The 14,474-nt window shown below is 30.1% G+C and overlaps 4 protein-coding genes across 4 annotated transcripts; 2 read left to right on the top strand and 2 right to left on the bottom strand.

Moving 5' to 3' along the window:
* Positions 1–1,071: 1,071 nt before the first annotated feature.
* On the top strand, positions 1,072–5,571 carry LOC118067263 (metabotropic glutamate receptor 8-like). The gene is made up of 13 exons (XM_035083911.1): positions 1,072–1,270; positions 1,371–1,586; positions 1,687–1,818; positions 1,916–2,095; positions 2,158–2,327; positions 2,420–2,574; positions 2,658–2,909; positions 2,986–3,268; positions 3,483–3,642; positions 3,720–3,946; positions 4,019–4,299; positions 4,363–4,667; positions 4,887–5,571. Exons 1-13 carry the CDS (start codon positions 1,085–1,087, stop codon positions 5,262–5,264), a joined length of 2,925 nt encoding a protein of 974 aa, XP_034939802.1. The 5' UTR covers positions 1,072–1,084; the 3' UTR covers positions 5,265–5,571.
* Positions 5,572–5,838: 267 nt separating this feature from the next.
* Positions 5,839–8,316, bottom strand: LOC118067260 (uncharacterized protein KIAA2013 homolog). Its single transcript, XM_035083908.1, has 7 exons — positions 8,117–8,316; positions 7,552–8,038; positions 7,228–7,468; positions 6,892–7,133; positions 6,582–6,809; positions 6,201–6,475; positions 5,839–6,123 (listed from the first exon to the last, which is right to left on the bottom strand). The coding sequence occupies exons 1-7, from the start codon at positions 8,289–8,291 to the stop codon at positions 5,936–5,938; spliced, it is 1,836 nt and encodes a 611-aa protein (XP_034939799.1). The 5' UTR covers positions 8,292–8,316; the 3' UTR covers positions 5,839–5,935.
* Positions 8,317–8,341: 25 nt separating this feature from the next.
* LOC118067261 (U6 snRNA phosphodiesterase) lies at positions 8,342–9,500 on the top strand (the record flags this gene model as incomplete). Its single annotated transcript, XM_035083909.1, has 4 exons — positions 8,342–8,498; positions 8,605–8,792; positions 8,892–9,229; positions 9,315–9,500. Coding segments are annotated over exons 1-4 (840 nt in total), but the record flags the coding sequence as incomplete, so codon positions are not given.
* Positions 9,501–9,541: 41 nt separating this feature from the next.
* LOC118067259 (tonsoku-like protein) lies at positions 9,542–13,652 on the bottom strand. The gene is made up of 3 exons (XM_035083907.1): positions 13,599–13,652; positions 10,595–13,537; positions 9,542–10,517 (listed from the first exon to the last, which is right to left on the bottom strand). The coding sequence occupies exons 1-3, from the start codon at positions 13,609–13,611 to the stop codon at positions 9,571–9,573; spliced, it is 3,903 nt and encodes a 1,300-aa protein (XP_034939798.1). The 5' UTR covers positions 13,612–13,652; the 3' UTR covers positions 9,542–9,570.
* Positions 13,653–14,474: the final 822 nt, after the last annotated feature.

Genomic DNA, 14,474 nt, shown 5'->3' with positions numbered 1-14,474 from the left:
ACGCTGGCTAAGAAAATCGGCCAATGCAGATTTTCAATATTCTAATTAACAATGTTTTGATTAGATTTACTTAATTGAAAAGTAAATTTCTTATTAAAAAAGCTAAAAAGTTAAATACTTTTTTAAAATTCCTGGACATTCAATTATCTAACTTTCAGAAAAAGTAGGTGAGTGCTAATTGAATAGGATTAAATTATTCAATAAATTTTAATATGTGATTAAAATATTTCCAGAGATATGTATTTTATGAATATCACACCAAAGACGTCAGGTTATTGAAAATATTCGAAATGTACATATTGACAATACGTCAATGTGTTACTTTACAGGTTGATTATATACACGTATATATAAGGTAATATGAATTCGGAGAGGTTCATGCTACAATGAATAAAATAATAGCCTCTGGCTACCTGAAACGAAGCAAAATCAGGATTGCATTTGCGCAAACTCGTTGATTTTGATATAACAAAACGAATATACCAAGCGCAGCATCAGTTTGCTTCACGAAGTCTGTATTTGAGCACATACTTTAGTGTTTATTGAATATCTTCCGTAACCTTCATCCCTTTTTTTCTTTTTTACCATAATGTATGCCATATATGTGATTAAGTAAATCTCACATACGTGGATAAGTGAATAAAATTTTTATTAGTAATAACGATCATGAAAAAACTCAATTGGATGATGGATTAAATTGATGGAATTCTATGATTAATGGAATCAAGACGATATAAAATTATTACCGGTTGTTGGATTGAAGTAATTAATTCGTTTTAATCTATTAAATATATTAGTTAAAAAAATGGATAAGGCAAAATTTTGCCAAAATAAAAATTATTTATCATTATATAGGAATTCTAAAAAACAAAAACTAATAATATATTGAATTTTTTGAAATAAAAAGTGTGATAATATTGTAATTTTTACTGATAAATTTTGCTCATTATGTGTAAATTTTAAACAAATGCTCAACAACTTTTCTTTTTTAACGTCTTTCAAATTGATATTTTTCTTAAAATTTTACGTTTTATTAAAATTAAAATAAAACAAAAATAAATAAATAAAAACAAGTATTTTAACAATGATATATCAAAGTCATCGAACATCAATGGTTGTAATAACAACATACTCAGTATTATTATGGATGCCGTTATTTATTGTATTTGGTGAAAAATTTCGAGACGATTACAATGGCGTAAATAGCTCCAAACTAATCCGAATTGATGGAGACATTATTTTTGGCGGGATTTTTCCTATGCATGAGCAGGTAATGATCATTTGTATACTACAGATTACTCCACATTGATATTTGTATGTAAATAATTGGATAGTTATATTTAGAAAAAAATTTTTCTCTATGAATACAGATTGTTGGATTGAGAGGTGAATTACCTTGTGGAGCAGTCAAAGAAGAAAAAGGAGTCCAACGTTTGGAGGCAATGCTTTTTGCGATCGATGAAATCAACAAAGATGAAAAATTGTTACCAAACACAACTCTTGGAGCACTCATTCTTGATTCATGTAGCAGCGATACTTATGCCTTAGATCAAAGTATGGAATTTGTCCGTTCTTATATGAATCAGGTGAATTAAAATTACCATATTTGTAAATATTTAATATTTTTATTAAATCTTGACAAAAGGTATAGAAATATAAATGCAGAAATATTGAACAATTTTTTAGGATATGTCAGAGTATCGATGCGAAGATGGAAAAGCACCACTTTATGTACCACATAAATCTGTGACAGGTGTTATCGGAGCATCCTTCAGTGTTGTTTCTATAATGGTTGCAAATATTTTGAGACTTTTTAAGGTATTACAGATTGACTTATTTTTATGCTTGAACTTATTCTATCTTCTATTTAAATTGATAGAATATATATATTAAAAAGTATTTGCTTTTTTCTCAGATTCCACAATTAAGTTATGCTTCAACAAGTACAGAGCTTTCAGATAAAAGTCGTTTTGAATATTTTAGCCGAGTCGTACCGCCGGATAATTTTCAAGCTCAAGCTATGGTCGAAGTGATTCATCAACTTGGTTGGAAATACGTTTCGACAGTTGCCGTTGAAGGGGATTACGGTGAAAAAGTAATAAAAATAACAGTGAAGATATTAAAGTGTAGATCAAAAAGTAAAGAGTACTTTTTCAGGGAATTGCTCGCTTCATTGGTCTAGCATCTGAGTATGATATATGTATAGCTATTAGTGAAAAAATATTAAGAAATTCCAAGTCGGAAGACTTTGATCGTATCGTTGAACGACTTGTTTCAAAACATAATGCAAGAGGAGTCATTCTGTTTGTTGATGAAGACAATGTCCGGTAGTGTTATTATTTTTTATCTATAAATATTCTATAAATTTAATAAATAAAGCAATAAAGTTAATTCAACTATATATATATTTGTTTCCTAGAAAACTCTTGCAAGCTACTATTCGTGCCAATCGTACGGGTCATTTCATGTGGGTGGGTAGCGATTCTTGGGGTGCAAAAGTTCACCCAGTTCGAGATCAAGAATTTGCTGCAGAGGGTGCCATAACTATTTTGCCGTATGGCAATTCGTTAAAAGGTTTTACAGTTTTTTCATGCATCTATTAACTATTTTTAATCAAATTACATCATACATCAAAATAAGAACTTTTATTTTTATAGATTTCGATGAGTATTATACGAATTTACGACCTAGAGTTGGTAATGAATGCAATGGACAAAGTGAGAAAAATATACCACACCCAAATAAACCAGGAAAAATAGTAAATTGTCGAAATGTATGGTTTCGTGAATTTTGGTCTCAACATCACAAATGCAGTTTTTCAACATCAAATAGCTCATCAGCTATAAAACGTTGTACTGGTGATGAAAAATTGATTGATTATGATCAGGAAGGTTTAGTTCCCTTCGTTGGTAAGTTTCTAATTTTAATTTACAGTATGATTTGTGATGCTATTATTTATAAAACCGCTCATTTATTCTTGTATAGTTGATGCAGTTTATGCAATGGCGCATGCAGTACACAATATTATAAATGATGAATGTGTTGAAAATCGTGAAACAGTTCATTATCTCTGTGATAGCTTGGCTCCGGGAATACCTGGGCAAAGTTTGCTTCAATATATCCGTAATGTTAGTTTTATTGGTCGTCAAGGTACAGAAATAAGGTTTAATAGTGATGGAGATGCTTTTGGATTTTATAATATCTATCAGTATCAACGTACTGATGAAAATCGATTCGATTATGTGCCAATTGGTTATTGGAAAGAAGTGTGAGTAAACTTACATTCATATTCATCAATTATTTATTTAACAAATAAATTCAAGTTAACTATTTTATTTTGTGTTGTATTACTCCAGTTTAATCAAAATTAATAGTTTAAAATGTTTAAATAGTTCAGACTATAAAAATATTAAATTCTTTTCATTTGGGTAACTTATTTTGTTTGTATTTATGAATCTATAAAACCCATTACCCTCCTTTAGACTTGGTCGTGATCGGGCAGAAGTGATGGATAAGTATAAAATTAACAGGTTAAATCTGGACATAAATATTACCCGATGGTCTGGTGGTTCCGGTGAGGCTCATATACCCCGGAGTACATGTAGTGAGGATTGTCCAAAGGGTCATGTTCGTAATTTTCAGGTAAATAAATGATTAGTATTCCATTGATTTTTACGTTAAACTAATTAAAAACGTGACCCGAAAAATAAATATTACAGGATGCATGTTGCTGGAGTTGTATGCAATGTCCTGAAAACGCTTATGTTTTTAATGACTCTTGCCGAAGCTGCGAGCCCGGCTGGGCTCCAGATAATAAATCCAAATCCCGATGTATTAAGCTCTCAGCTGAGATCATTACATGGATGAGTCCTTGGGCAATAGTACCACTGAGTTTTGCGAGCATTGGTATATTAATTACACTTTTTACCATCGTTATTTTTGTACGGTGAGTATTATTACAAAAATATCTCTATTTTTTAAAGTTACATAATAAACTAAACTTTTTATCTCACTGTAGATACAACCGAACTCCAGTTATAATGGCTTCCGGCCGTGAGTTATGTTACGTTCTACTTATTGGAATTCTCTCATGTTACGGCATGAGTTTCATTATCTTGAGTGAACCAACTCGCCTTAATTGTACATATCTTCGTATTGGTTTAGGACTTTGTCTGAGTATATGTTATAGTGCAATCTTAACAAAAACAAATCGTATATCACGAATTTTTACTCAAGGAAAAAAATGCCTGAAACGGCCGTCATACACATCACCTAAAAGTCAAATAGCTATTGCTTTAGGTAAGAATATTTGTAATTAGTTAAATTGTTGACACTAATGTAATGAAAATTATTATTTAACAGGTATAACTGCAATTCAACTGATTGGTACAATAGTTTGGCTGATAATAGAACCACCTGATATTAAAGAAATTTATCCTCATCCACTTTCTGCTGTTCTCACTTGCCGAGTTTCAACGTTTTCTCTTATGATGTCTCTTGTATACAACATGTTGCTCATTCTCCTTTGCACACTATATGCTTTCAAGACACGTAAAATACCAGCCAACTTTAATGAAGCCAAATACATAGGATTTACCATGTACTCAACGTGCATCGTTTGGCTCGCCTTTGTCCCCATATACTTTAGCACTTATAACGATTACACGGTACTTATTAAACGTGAAATCGTCGCACGTGTGTCGTTAAAATCCAGAAAGTAGATATAGTGAATGTTGTTATTATTTTTTTGTAAGTTTTTTTTTGTTTTTTGACAAAACTGTTGTGCATGTTTAATTGAACATTGAATTAATAAAACACAACATATTCATATCCGTAACTAGAACGTGTATGGTTTAGTTTGAATAATTTATTTATTTATGTTGCAGATTCAAATAGCCAGTATGTGTATGTGTATAAATATATCGGCGACAGTTGCACTCAGCTGTCTATTCATACCAAAAGTATATTTGGTACTTTTTCAACCAAAAAAAAATGTACGACCTGGTCACTCCAATACTGTCACAGGTGGTCATCCTACTGGAATTGCTCAAAATGTTGCGACAACTCAGTCTGGTATTCGGTCAACATACAGTATGAGATTTGTTGCAACAAGAAGTCAAACAATGCAGAGTGTTACTTCATGTTCACGAAGTAGCCCAGTGAATCAAGCTAGTCAAGGTGCTGAAGAATCAAGTAGTAATAAAGCAGCGAATGGCGGGGATACTCAAATTAGCCCATTCTGTGAGGAGACGTTTTTCAGTTAAGTTGATACTGTATATCTATGTCAACTATAATATTTAGTCATAAAGCGATGGACGTATTAGGAACTTAGCCTTCATAACAAGATAAATTAGCAAAAAAAAAAATTAATATATTATAATTATTAAAATGAATATCAATACTTTTCATGATTTTAACATTCGGTACATGACTTTTGAAATTATTCAAAGTATATCCGTCCAGTCGTTATTTCTTCAAAATGCTATATCGCGTAATTTCTGGAAAAAGCAACTCAATCATAATCAAAATTAATCTTTTGTTGTTTCATTAAAAGTATTAAATTGTCTTCCATGATGCGTAACTTTGAAATTCAATTAGATTGAATTAAATTAAATTATATTGAATATTTATACAATAGTCTAATAACTTTTCGTTTATTACATTATTTATCGATTCTTTTATTATTATTGTAAACTACAATATAAATAATAATAGTCGTAAACGAAAATACGTTTGGTAAACACCGTCTTTTATATCGATTTGTAATAATAGAGAAAAATGATATTGAGTTCAAATATCGGTGAAAAGAATGAGCGAGTTGAAATTCTTTGTTATTGATAAATAATTTTAATTCGTTTTTTTTTAATGTTTAATAAGAAAATATACATTAACACATGTATTTTTAATTATACAATAATAATATAGTTAAATTAACTTATGGCTTATTATATCGTCTTTGTTGACGATCGTGACGGCCATAATATTCAGTAAAAATGAGTTTGCACAAAAACATGTGGAAAACGACAATTAAAAAACAAATACTGACCCAAAAGAAAGTTGGTAAACCACCAAGTTGATGGCCATGTTTGTGCAAAGCCATTACATGATGATCATGTGCAGGAGCTGAAAGGAATTTTAAAGTTGAAATATTTATTATTAACAATTCTATATATTATATCAAATATAATTTATATATTTACCTTCTTCTACTGCATGTACATGCAACGCATTACGAAGATTTTGCATGTGTTGATAATCGGACGTAATATACAATATAGAAGTTGGGGGTTTTGTTAATTTTACTGGAAAATTTGTATAAGACTGACTAAGAAGAACTGGTGAATCTAAACAACCAGCATCACATGCGTAATAATCACTATCGCTTCGATCTAAAGCAACGCTCAATATTGCACGATTATCGTTGCCAACAGTCACAGAAATATTAACGTGTGTGATATTTCCATAATTTATCCGTCTAAACAGAAAAAAAAATTATCAAGTTTAAATTTTAATTAATATTATAATTATGTAACAATGATAATAAAAAAAACAATGAATAAATTAGTTAATCAAGTGCTTACCTAAATAGATAATTCCGATGTAGATATTGCGGATCAATATTGAATTCCAAATGTTGATTACTGAATCTTAATCCACCAAGACTTAAAATAATAGCTTGTTGAACAGCTGAAGGTCCTCCTGTCATCAAATGATGACAACCTTGGTTTTCAAGTGTTATTATCCAAGCTTTAACAATAGCATTAACATCATCTATCGTAGATATATCCTTCCACAGTCTTGGTGCATTACTGTTATTAAAATAATATTAATAGAATTATTATAATTATTTGTTTTATATTTAAATGTAAATGAAAAATCTTATATGCTCACAGTGTATGATGACCCCGGTAGCATCCTTCATTGTTAGATATAGATTTTTCAACGTTAGGGATGCTTTTGGATATTTGAGATAGTACATAATATATAGTTGAGTTTATTTTATCTCCATTTAAAGATCCTTTAGCTTTCGATTTGCTAATGCTAAAACCAGTATTCCAATAGCTTTGCCAAATACTTGTATGTTGATTTAGCAGGCCACGTTGCTGCTGTATATTTAGGGCATCTTTTAAAGCCTAGAAATAAATAAGTACTTTAGTGATAATATATTATTTATAATTTTTATAGAAATTTATAAGGGTATATATTTATATATGATTTTAGACATACTTTTAGAGCTTTTTTTTCTGTATTTTTACGTTCAACATCATACTGTGCCAAATTCTGCAGTTTATTACTGTAGTATATACTTGTTAAATATTCTAATTTTATCGTACTTTTTGGTTTAATTGTTAGAGATTTCGGTGGAGTAGTATAAATGATTGTTATTGCAACTTTTTCGTCTGAATTCGATAAAGGTACAAACGAAGATGTAACAATGTACTTATAATTATTTCCATCTACTTGAATGCTGAAATATATAATAAATGAATAAATAAATAACTTATTAAAAAAATTAATGACTTATTATTTAAAATGATTATGACTTCGTACTTTATAGATTCATTTTCAGTCCATTGCGAATTTTCAGCTAATTTTAATGCAACTTTTTGTGGTAATGAAGTTGGATTAGAAATACTTATTTCTTGAATAAATATTCCATTTAAAATTTGATGCGCATAATACTTGTGTTCAACGTAATAACCATCCCTAATACACTGATACTCATTAACAATTCCTTGTGTAAATTGTATAACAGAAAACTGACGTTGAACACTGTTATCAGGTATCACAGTAATTAACGGATCCCATTGTGTATACAGCGACAGCGTTTTCCCTTCTTTTATATATAAACGACCATTAGATGGAAGAACTTGAACTCCAAAAACCCCATTGCCAATATAAGGCAATAGGTTATTATGTTCTGTTGATGTTAATGATTCATCATTATGAATATTATGTTCAATAATTGCTGCATCATAAACATCAGCATCCAAATAAGAGCTAGCTAATCTCTCTTCGATACAATTGTCTTCGTAAGCTGTATAAAGAAAAAATAATTAAATTATCAAATTATTATTTATTATGATATAAATTAATATTTTATATGCATTAATACCTTTTGGTAATGTTCGATTATTAAAAAAAAACCACTGAGCTAAACTTGAACCAAAGTATAAAAGGAATCCACCGATTAGTATAATAATTATAAATAATCTACGATTAAAAGAAATATTGTCGAATAATCTTCGAAAACGTTTTAAAATATCGTAACTTCCACCATTTCTCAACATTGTAATATGATGTATTTATTTTCCAATGTAGTCATTTAAACAATCGCTTAGAATCAGTTCATAACCTTTTAAACTGTTGATGCATGTCCAAAGAATGGCCGGATTCAAATTAATTCAGAATTATTCATCTTCTGAATCAGATGAAGATCATGATGAAAAAGAACTACAAACAGATTCAATTATCACTAATATTCCACCATCTAACAGGTTTGTACGATATAATCTTTAAAAAAAAACACATTCTTTTTTTGGAGTAACATTAGAGGTTATATTTAGAATTTTTGTCTAAATTACGCATTCTTTTTGTAAATAGTAAACAATTGCTTCCTCTTCCGGATAATTTCACATTGTGGACAGTAAAAAATAACACCAATTCTAATACATCACCATTAGATATCACAAATGATAATGATGAAGAGACAGAACAACAAAAACACGATGGAAGAATACGATCTTTCAAACATGAGCGTGGTAATTGGGCGACACTTGTTTATATTGAGTGTAAGCAATACTTCTTTTTAGCGTATAAACGTCTATGATTATCAAGTATTTTTTTTTTGTCTATAATTTAATTAAAAATATTTTATTCTAATATATTAGATGAACCTGATGAATTATTACTCAAATGGATGAAATCAGTACAGGAAAAGCTTCCAGTTGACGGTAAATTGATTATTGAAAATAGTCATATAAGTCTAACACGTACTTTAATTTTCAAATTTCACTGGATTGAATCTTTTGTGGACAGTATGAAGAAAATATGTCAAGCAACAAATCCTTTTATAATTGAAATGATAAATGTTAAATTATACTGTAACGAGGAACGAACTAGAACTTTCATGGGTATTGAATGTCAATGTTTGGACCCAAGTTTCACCAGCTTGATGAAGTTGTTGAATAAATTATTAGCAGAATACCAACTTTCTTCATTCTATGAAGTAAGTATTGAATAAACCATCTTCCTTGTTTTTTTTTTAAGTTTCTTATTTATAAAACATCGACAATATTCTATTTCATTTTAAGGATGCTTCGTATCATATTAGTTTCTTATGGGTGCTTGGTGATAAACAGAATGAATTACAACCTTACATAGCATCATTGAATGATGATTTAAATGAAATTCTTAGTCAAGATTTAGAAAAGAATTATATTCGAGTATCAAAATTACACTGTAAAATAGGAAATAAGATATACATATTTACATTAAAATGTGAGTAAATTAAATTATTGTAATTTTTTTAAAATAACTATTTAGTATAAAAATAAATATTTTTTTTTATTATACAAAAGGTTTAAATACAACGATATCGGATGGCATTCGATATTGCTTACTGTGCCCTCTCCACAATAATTCCCACCATTCAATTACTTCTGAACTTATACATGCCATCATTGTACATATCGATGGATTATCAATACTTAAATCAAATCTCGGTTCCTCATAAATTTTTTTACATCCCGTTATATCTATTAGAGATAATGTTGGTTTATACTCTAATAAATTTTCTAAAGACGAATGTGATATTTCCGGATTATTATTTAATATTAATTTAGACAAATTCTTACATTTATCTAGTAAATATGAAACATCTGAATCATTGATGTTGCATCCCCCTAAGTCGAGGGTTTCCAAAGTCTCTAATGCTATAAGTCTTATGTCATTAGTGAATAATAATCTTGAATGAGTTTGCGATAAATTTAAAGTTATTAGTTGTCGTTGTAATAGAACATCTATGTCAGTGTCATTCATCACATTCCATGATATATCTAGATTAATGAGATTAGAACTAATGGTTTTTGCATGAAATGGTAATTTTTTTAATTGACAACTTCGTAAATTTAAAATTTGTAAAAACCGAAGATTAGTTAGCAACTCGTTAAGTTTAGATTCATTTTTAAATCCAATTGGATTATAGCTTAAATCTAATATTCTGAGCAACGGAGGTAATTTTTCTATTTTTGATATGCATTTACTATCAATGTCACATCCTGATAAATGTAATTCTTCTAGTTGAGATAAATGAAATAATGTACTATTAAGAAATTCACCAGTATTATAAAGACAATATGATGATAAATCAAGAACTTTTAGATTTTTTTCATACTTTAAAGATTTAAACAAAGCTGTCGCATTTATATTTTCATTCTCATCTCTAAGTCGAAGAACTTCGGAATTTTCACAAACTCTGAATGGTTTCAGTTGTTTACTATCATCATTATCAATATCTGAAATAGTTAAAAATATAACATAATGATTTATTATACAAATAATTTTATTTAGTTTGAAAATTCAGAGTACTTACCAACATTTAAGAATGTGCAAATGGTTTTATATCGTTCAGTTATTTTTGGAATAACTAGATCGATAAGTTGTCCATGAAGTTGTATCACACTTCCTTGACTGGTAAATACTAAGTTTAATAAATTGTCTGCCTGTAATTCTTCACCGTCAGCGGTAAAAAAAATCATTTTTGCAGTGCAACCAGTATTTTGATGAAATTGTTTATTACTTTCATATGTTAAACATTTAAATAAATAATCATGTTCATCCGAATTTTTTATCTTTATATTCATTGTTAGATCATCAATAATAACTCGAAAATGTATTGAATCCGTGTTAATACGAGATCTTGTAGTAAAGTCATTTTCAACTGAATTTATAGTTATGGGTAATGGTTCCGGTGTGTTTGATGGTTTAGTCGATGGAGTTTTTATAAATCCTGCTGTGAACAATGATTTTTGTTTCTTTCTTCTTACAAGAGATTTTTTTGTTTGATTTGTACTTGATGATTTATGATTTGACGATTTATTATTTAATGATTTACTGTCATCACTATGATGCTTTCTAAAATATTTTTTATCGCTAAAAGTTGAAACAGTTGAAGAACCAAATGACTTTCTTTTAGGAAGCGGAGTGTCATTATCATCACTACGAGTTCTTTTTAAAGTACCAGTTGTAGTAGTTGATGATGGCATAAATATATCATCTTCTAGCCAATCATCAACTAATTGTTGTTCACTATCAATTAGAGGAGTTTTAGAAATGTGACTAGAATTATTTTTTTGTAATTTAGAAGAATTTACAATTGGATTTAAATAACTTCGATTTTTTAGACTTTCTATAGTTCGTTTATAATCCTCTCCTGCTGATATTCTCTCTGGAGATTTTTCTTCATAATTATTATCAATCTTTTGACTACAAATATCTTCATCAATTAATGGTTCAATAGGCTCTAATAATTTATCTGAATTTGCGGGTAAAACGCGACGTAGCTTATCTCGAATTAATTTATACTCTTTCTCATCTTCATCTGTCCATTTAATTTGATTTTTCTTCCGATCTTCTTCAAGTCGTAATTTCCATTTTTCTAGACAATCTAAAATTGTTTCACCTGCTTTAGTTTTTAACGTTATATCAGCACCACGAGAAATTAATAAGTTAATTATTGCGAAATTTCCACATGATGCTGCATCATGTAGTGGTGTAATATTACCACACTGAGAACCTCCAGGATCATTGATATTAGCACCATGTTCTATTAATAATTCTGTAATTTCAACGTAGCCGTAATTGGACGCCTCATGAAGTGGAGTCCAACCACAATAATCTCTTACATCAACTGGATGTCCTGCAGCCAGTAATGATTTGACTTCTTCAATATTATTATTGATAGATGCAACATGTAGTTTTGTTTCACCTTTTTCATTACGCTTAATAACATATCCACGTTTTAACGGACGGCGTGTACTTTTAGATTTCTCTCCTTTCTTTTGTAATTCACACTCTACATCAGACAATTGATCTAGATCAATATCCACTATTGTATCAATGCTCTCATCAGCTTCACTATTGTTCGAGGACTCGCTATCACCGATCCGTTTCATTTTCAAAGCAGTTAATTTTTTATTTACTTCTTCTGCTTCATCCATATCGTGTATGTCGCATAAATATTCATACATTTCTTTCAGCACAGTTATTTGTAATGAAATATCTTGAGTGTTTGACGCACTAGATAATGCTAGTTGATAAACATTGCGGATTTCTTCGTCAGATGATTCTTTGATATTTGTTAGAAGATTAGCAAGAAACAAAGCAGAACGACAATTTTCACGGTCATCATTACTGCTAAGTTCAAGCTCTCTTCGAGCGTAAACTAATGCTTCTTCAAAACATTTATCATCCATAAGTGTTTGAGCTAAACTTACAAGAGCAGCACTAATTTTCTTTCGGTAAACCAATGGTTCTTTCTCAGCATAATCTAACATTTTTTTATAATATTCGACTGCTTTTTCATAACATAAACCCGCAACTGCTGTATCACCTAAACTTTCATACAACATTATTATTTTCTTATTGTCATTTTCAGTGCATAACTCAAGTTCATATTTGTCTATTGAAGCTACAATTTTTAATAACCTGGTTATATTTTCACGAAGAGAAGGAACATTATGATTTACATATAATGGAACAAGAATTTTACGTGCCTCTGACCATCGGCCTAATTTTGTTAGCAGTTCTGCTTCATTAACTCGTGCTGTTGCAAAATTGATTGAATCATTTGTTATTTGGCCAGATAAATTGTAATATTTAAGAGCATTATCAAAATCTTCTTGTCGTTCATATAATGCTCCTAATGCCGTATGAATTCGATAAAGATCATCATTTAATTTGTGTTTCTGACAGAGCTCTGTTGCTTCTTCAATCAATTCAACTGCTCGCTTTGGTTCTTTTTGAACTTCTAAAACCAAACCTAAATTCAATAATAATCTAGCTCTCATCATCATAATTTCCACTCGATTTATATTAGTATTTTCAAGTTTATCACAAAGTTTAAGGCTTTTGGTGTATGCTCTTTTTGCATCATTTAAAGCTTCGTCTCGTTTATTTGATGATTCTTCACTTGCTTCACCTAAACAAAAATACGTTCTGCCTAAAGTTGCATACGCTCTTTGTTGCTCAACTAAACTATCCATTTCTTTTGCACTTTCTAAATAAATTGTTTGATGTGATAAAGCCTCTTCATAATTTCCAAAATATGTATGAATTTCACCTATCATTCTATGTGCCAAAGCAATATTCAATTTATCTTCAAGTTTTTCACATAATTCTAATTGTTCAGTATACTCTGTAAGAGCCTCTTCCATACGTTCCGCTTGATAATACATGTCTCCAAGTTCTTTAACAATATTAGCTTGTTGCTTAAAATTTCCATCTTTCTGAGCACGTTGTTTTCGTTTTTTTAATTCTGTAACAAAAGAAAATTTTATTTTCTCTTCATTGATTTACTAAGAGAAAGAATGACTTACTTTCTTCATCCATGATTAATTTTTTTTGATATACTGATATTAAAACAACTTTTAAAAAATAATAATAAACTAAATCAATTTTAAAATGCAAAAAAATAAATAAATCGACACAGATCTTATACACTGATACACAAACTATAGATGTACACGATGCATGGTAATGTAGAATTCCTTAGGATTTTGCAAATCCACAAGTTCTATTCCTCCCCGACATTACTGTCTTGAGCGCCGCTTTTCATAGCAACGCCATCTCCTGTCTTTCTGGCGAGTCTGCTGAAGCGCACGTCAAAATAGCAGAAACTTGTGTACGCATGCGTATTCTCATCCTTAACCTTCAGTCTTGTCAGAGAAGAGAGACTAGTATAAAAGTTCAGTGCATGTGGGAGCAGAGAAATGCACCCAGCATTCATAAAAATGACCGCAAGATAGCACGCCAACCCGGGGTCTAAAAATAGCTATAATCACTTCTCTTGCCACCAGTTATTTGCAGGAAAAAAAAAGACTAAGGGGGTTTCCGATTTTTTCAACATGTCCAGATCTTTCATATGAGTCCTCGATCAGCTCCGTAACATTATTGGCATAGAAGTTATGAACATTTTTATGTTTTGCAGTTTTTCAGGAATATCTCCTGATTTTACTATCCAAATATAATCGACAGCCAGTGTTTGGAAACTGTCTCGTCCCCGTCTTCCCAATGACATCCTCAATTCCATGATCCGAGCATAATTACGATGTTTTGCATTTTTTGAGGTTAGGAAACAAAATTCTCGGATTTTGATGATTGGTAGTTATTCTGAACGTTCCGGTGCTTTGAAATTTGACCTCGAATTACCATTTACTCCAACGATCATCGAACCGAAAATGGAGGTGAAACCG

Source organism: Chelonus insularis, unplaced genomic scaffold (assembly GCF_013357705.1).
Source record: "Chelonus insularis isolate UGA/USDA-ARS -01 unplaced genomic scaffold, ASM1335770v1 contig_376_pilon, whole genome shotgun sequence".
In the NCBI taxonomy this organism is placed as follows: domain Eukaryota; kingdom Metazoa; phylum Arthropoda; class Insecta; order Hymenoptera; family Braconidae; genus Chelonus; species Chelonus insularis.
This window is presented reverse-complemented; position numbering and strand designations above follow the sequence as displayed.

Bases quoted from the DNA above. Each gene is read 5' to 3' on its own strand.
- LOC118067259 (XM_035083907.1), bottom strand. The intron at 10,518-10,594 runs GTAAGTACTCTG...TAACTATTTCAG, and splicing joins TTGCACATTCTTAAATGTTG to ATATTGATAATGATGATAGT.
- LOC118067263 (XM_035083911.1), top strand. From the start codon at position 1,085: ATGATATATCAAAGTCATCGAACATCAATGGTTGTAATAACAACATAC. The intron at 3,643-3,719 runs GTAAATAAATGA...TAAATATTACAG, and splicing joins GTCATGTTCGTAATTTTCAG to GATGCATGTTGCTGGAGTTG. The intron at 3,947-4,018 runs GTGAGTATTATT...ATCTCACTGTAG, and splicing joins ACCATCGTTATTTTTGTACG to ATACAACCGAACTCCAGTTA.
- LOC118067260 (XM_035083908.1), bottom strand. From the start codon at position 8,291: ATGTTGAGAAATGGTGGAAGTTACGATATTTTAAAACGTTTTCGAAGA. The intron at 8,039-8,116 runs GTATTAATGCAT...TTCTTTATACAG, and splicing joins TAATCGAACATTACCAAAAG to CTTACGAAGACAATTGTATC. The intron at 7,469-7,551 runs GTACGAAGTCAT...TATATATTTCAG, and splicing joins ACTGAAAATGAATCTATAAA to CATTCAAGTAGATGGAAATA.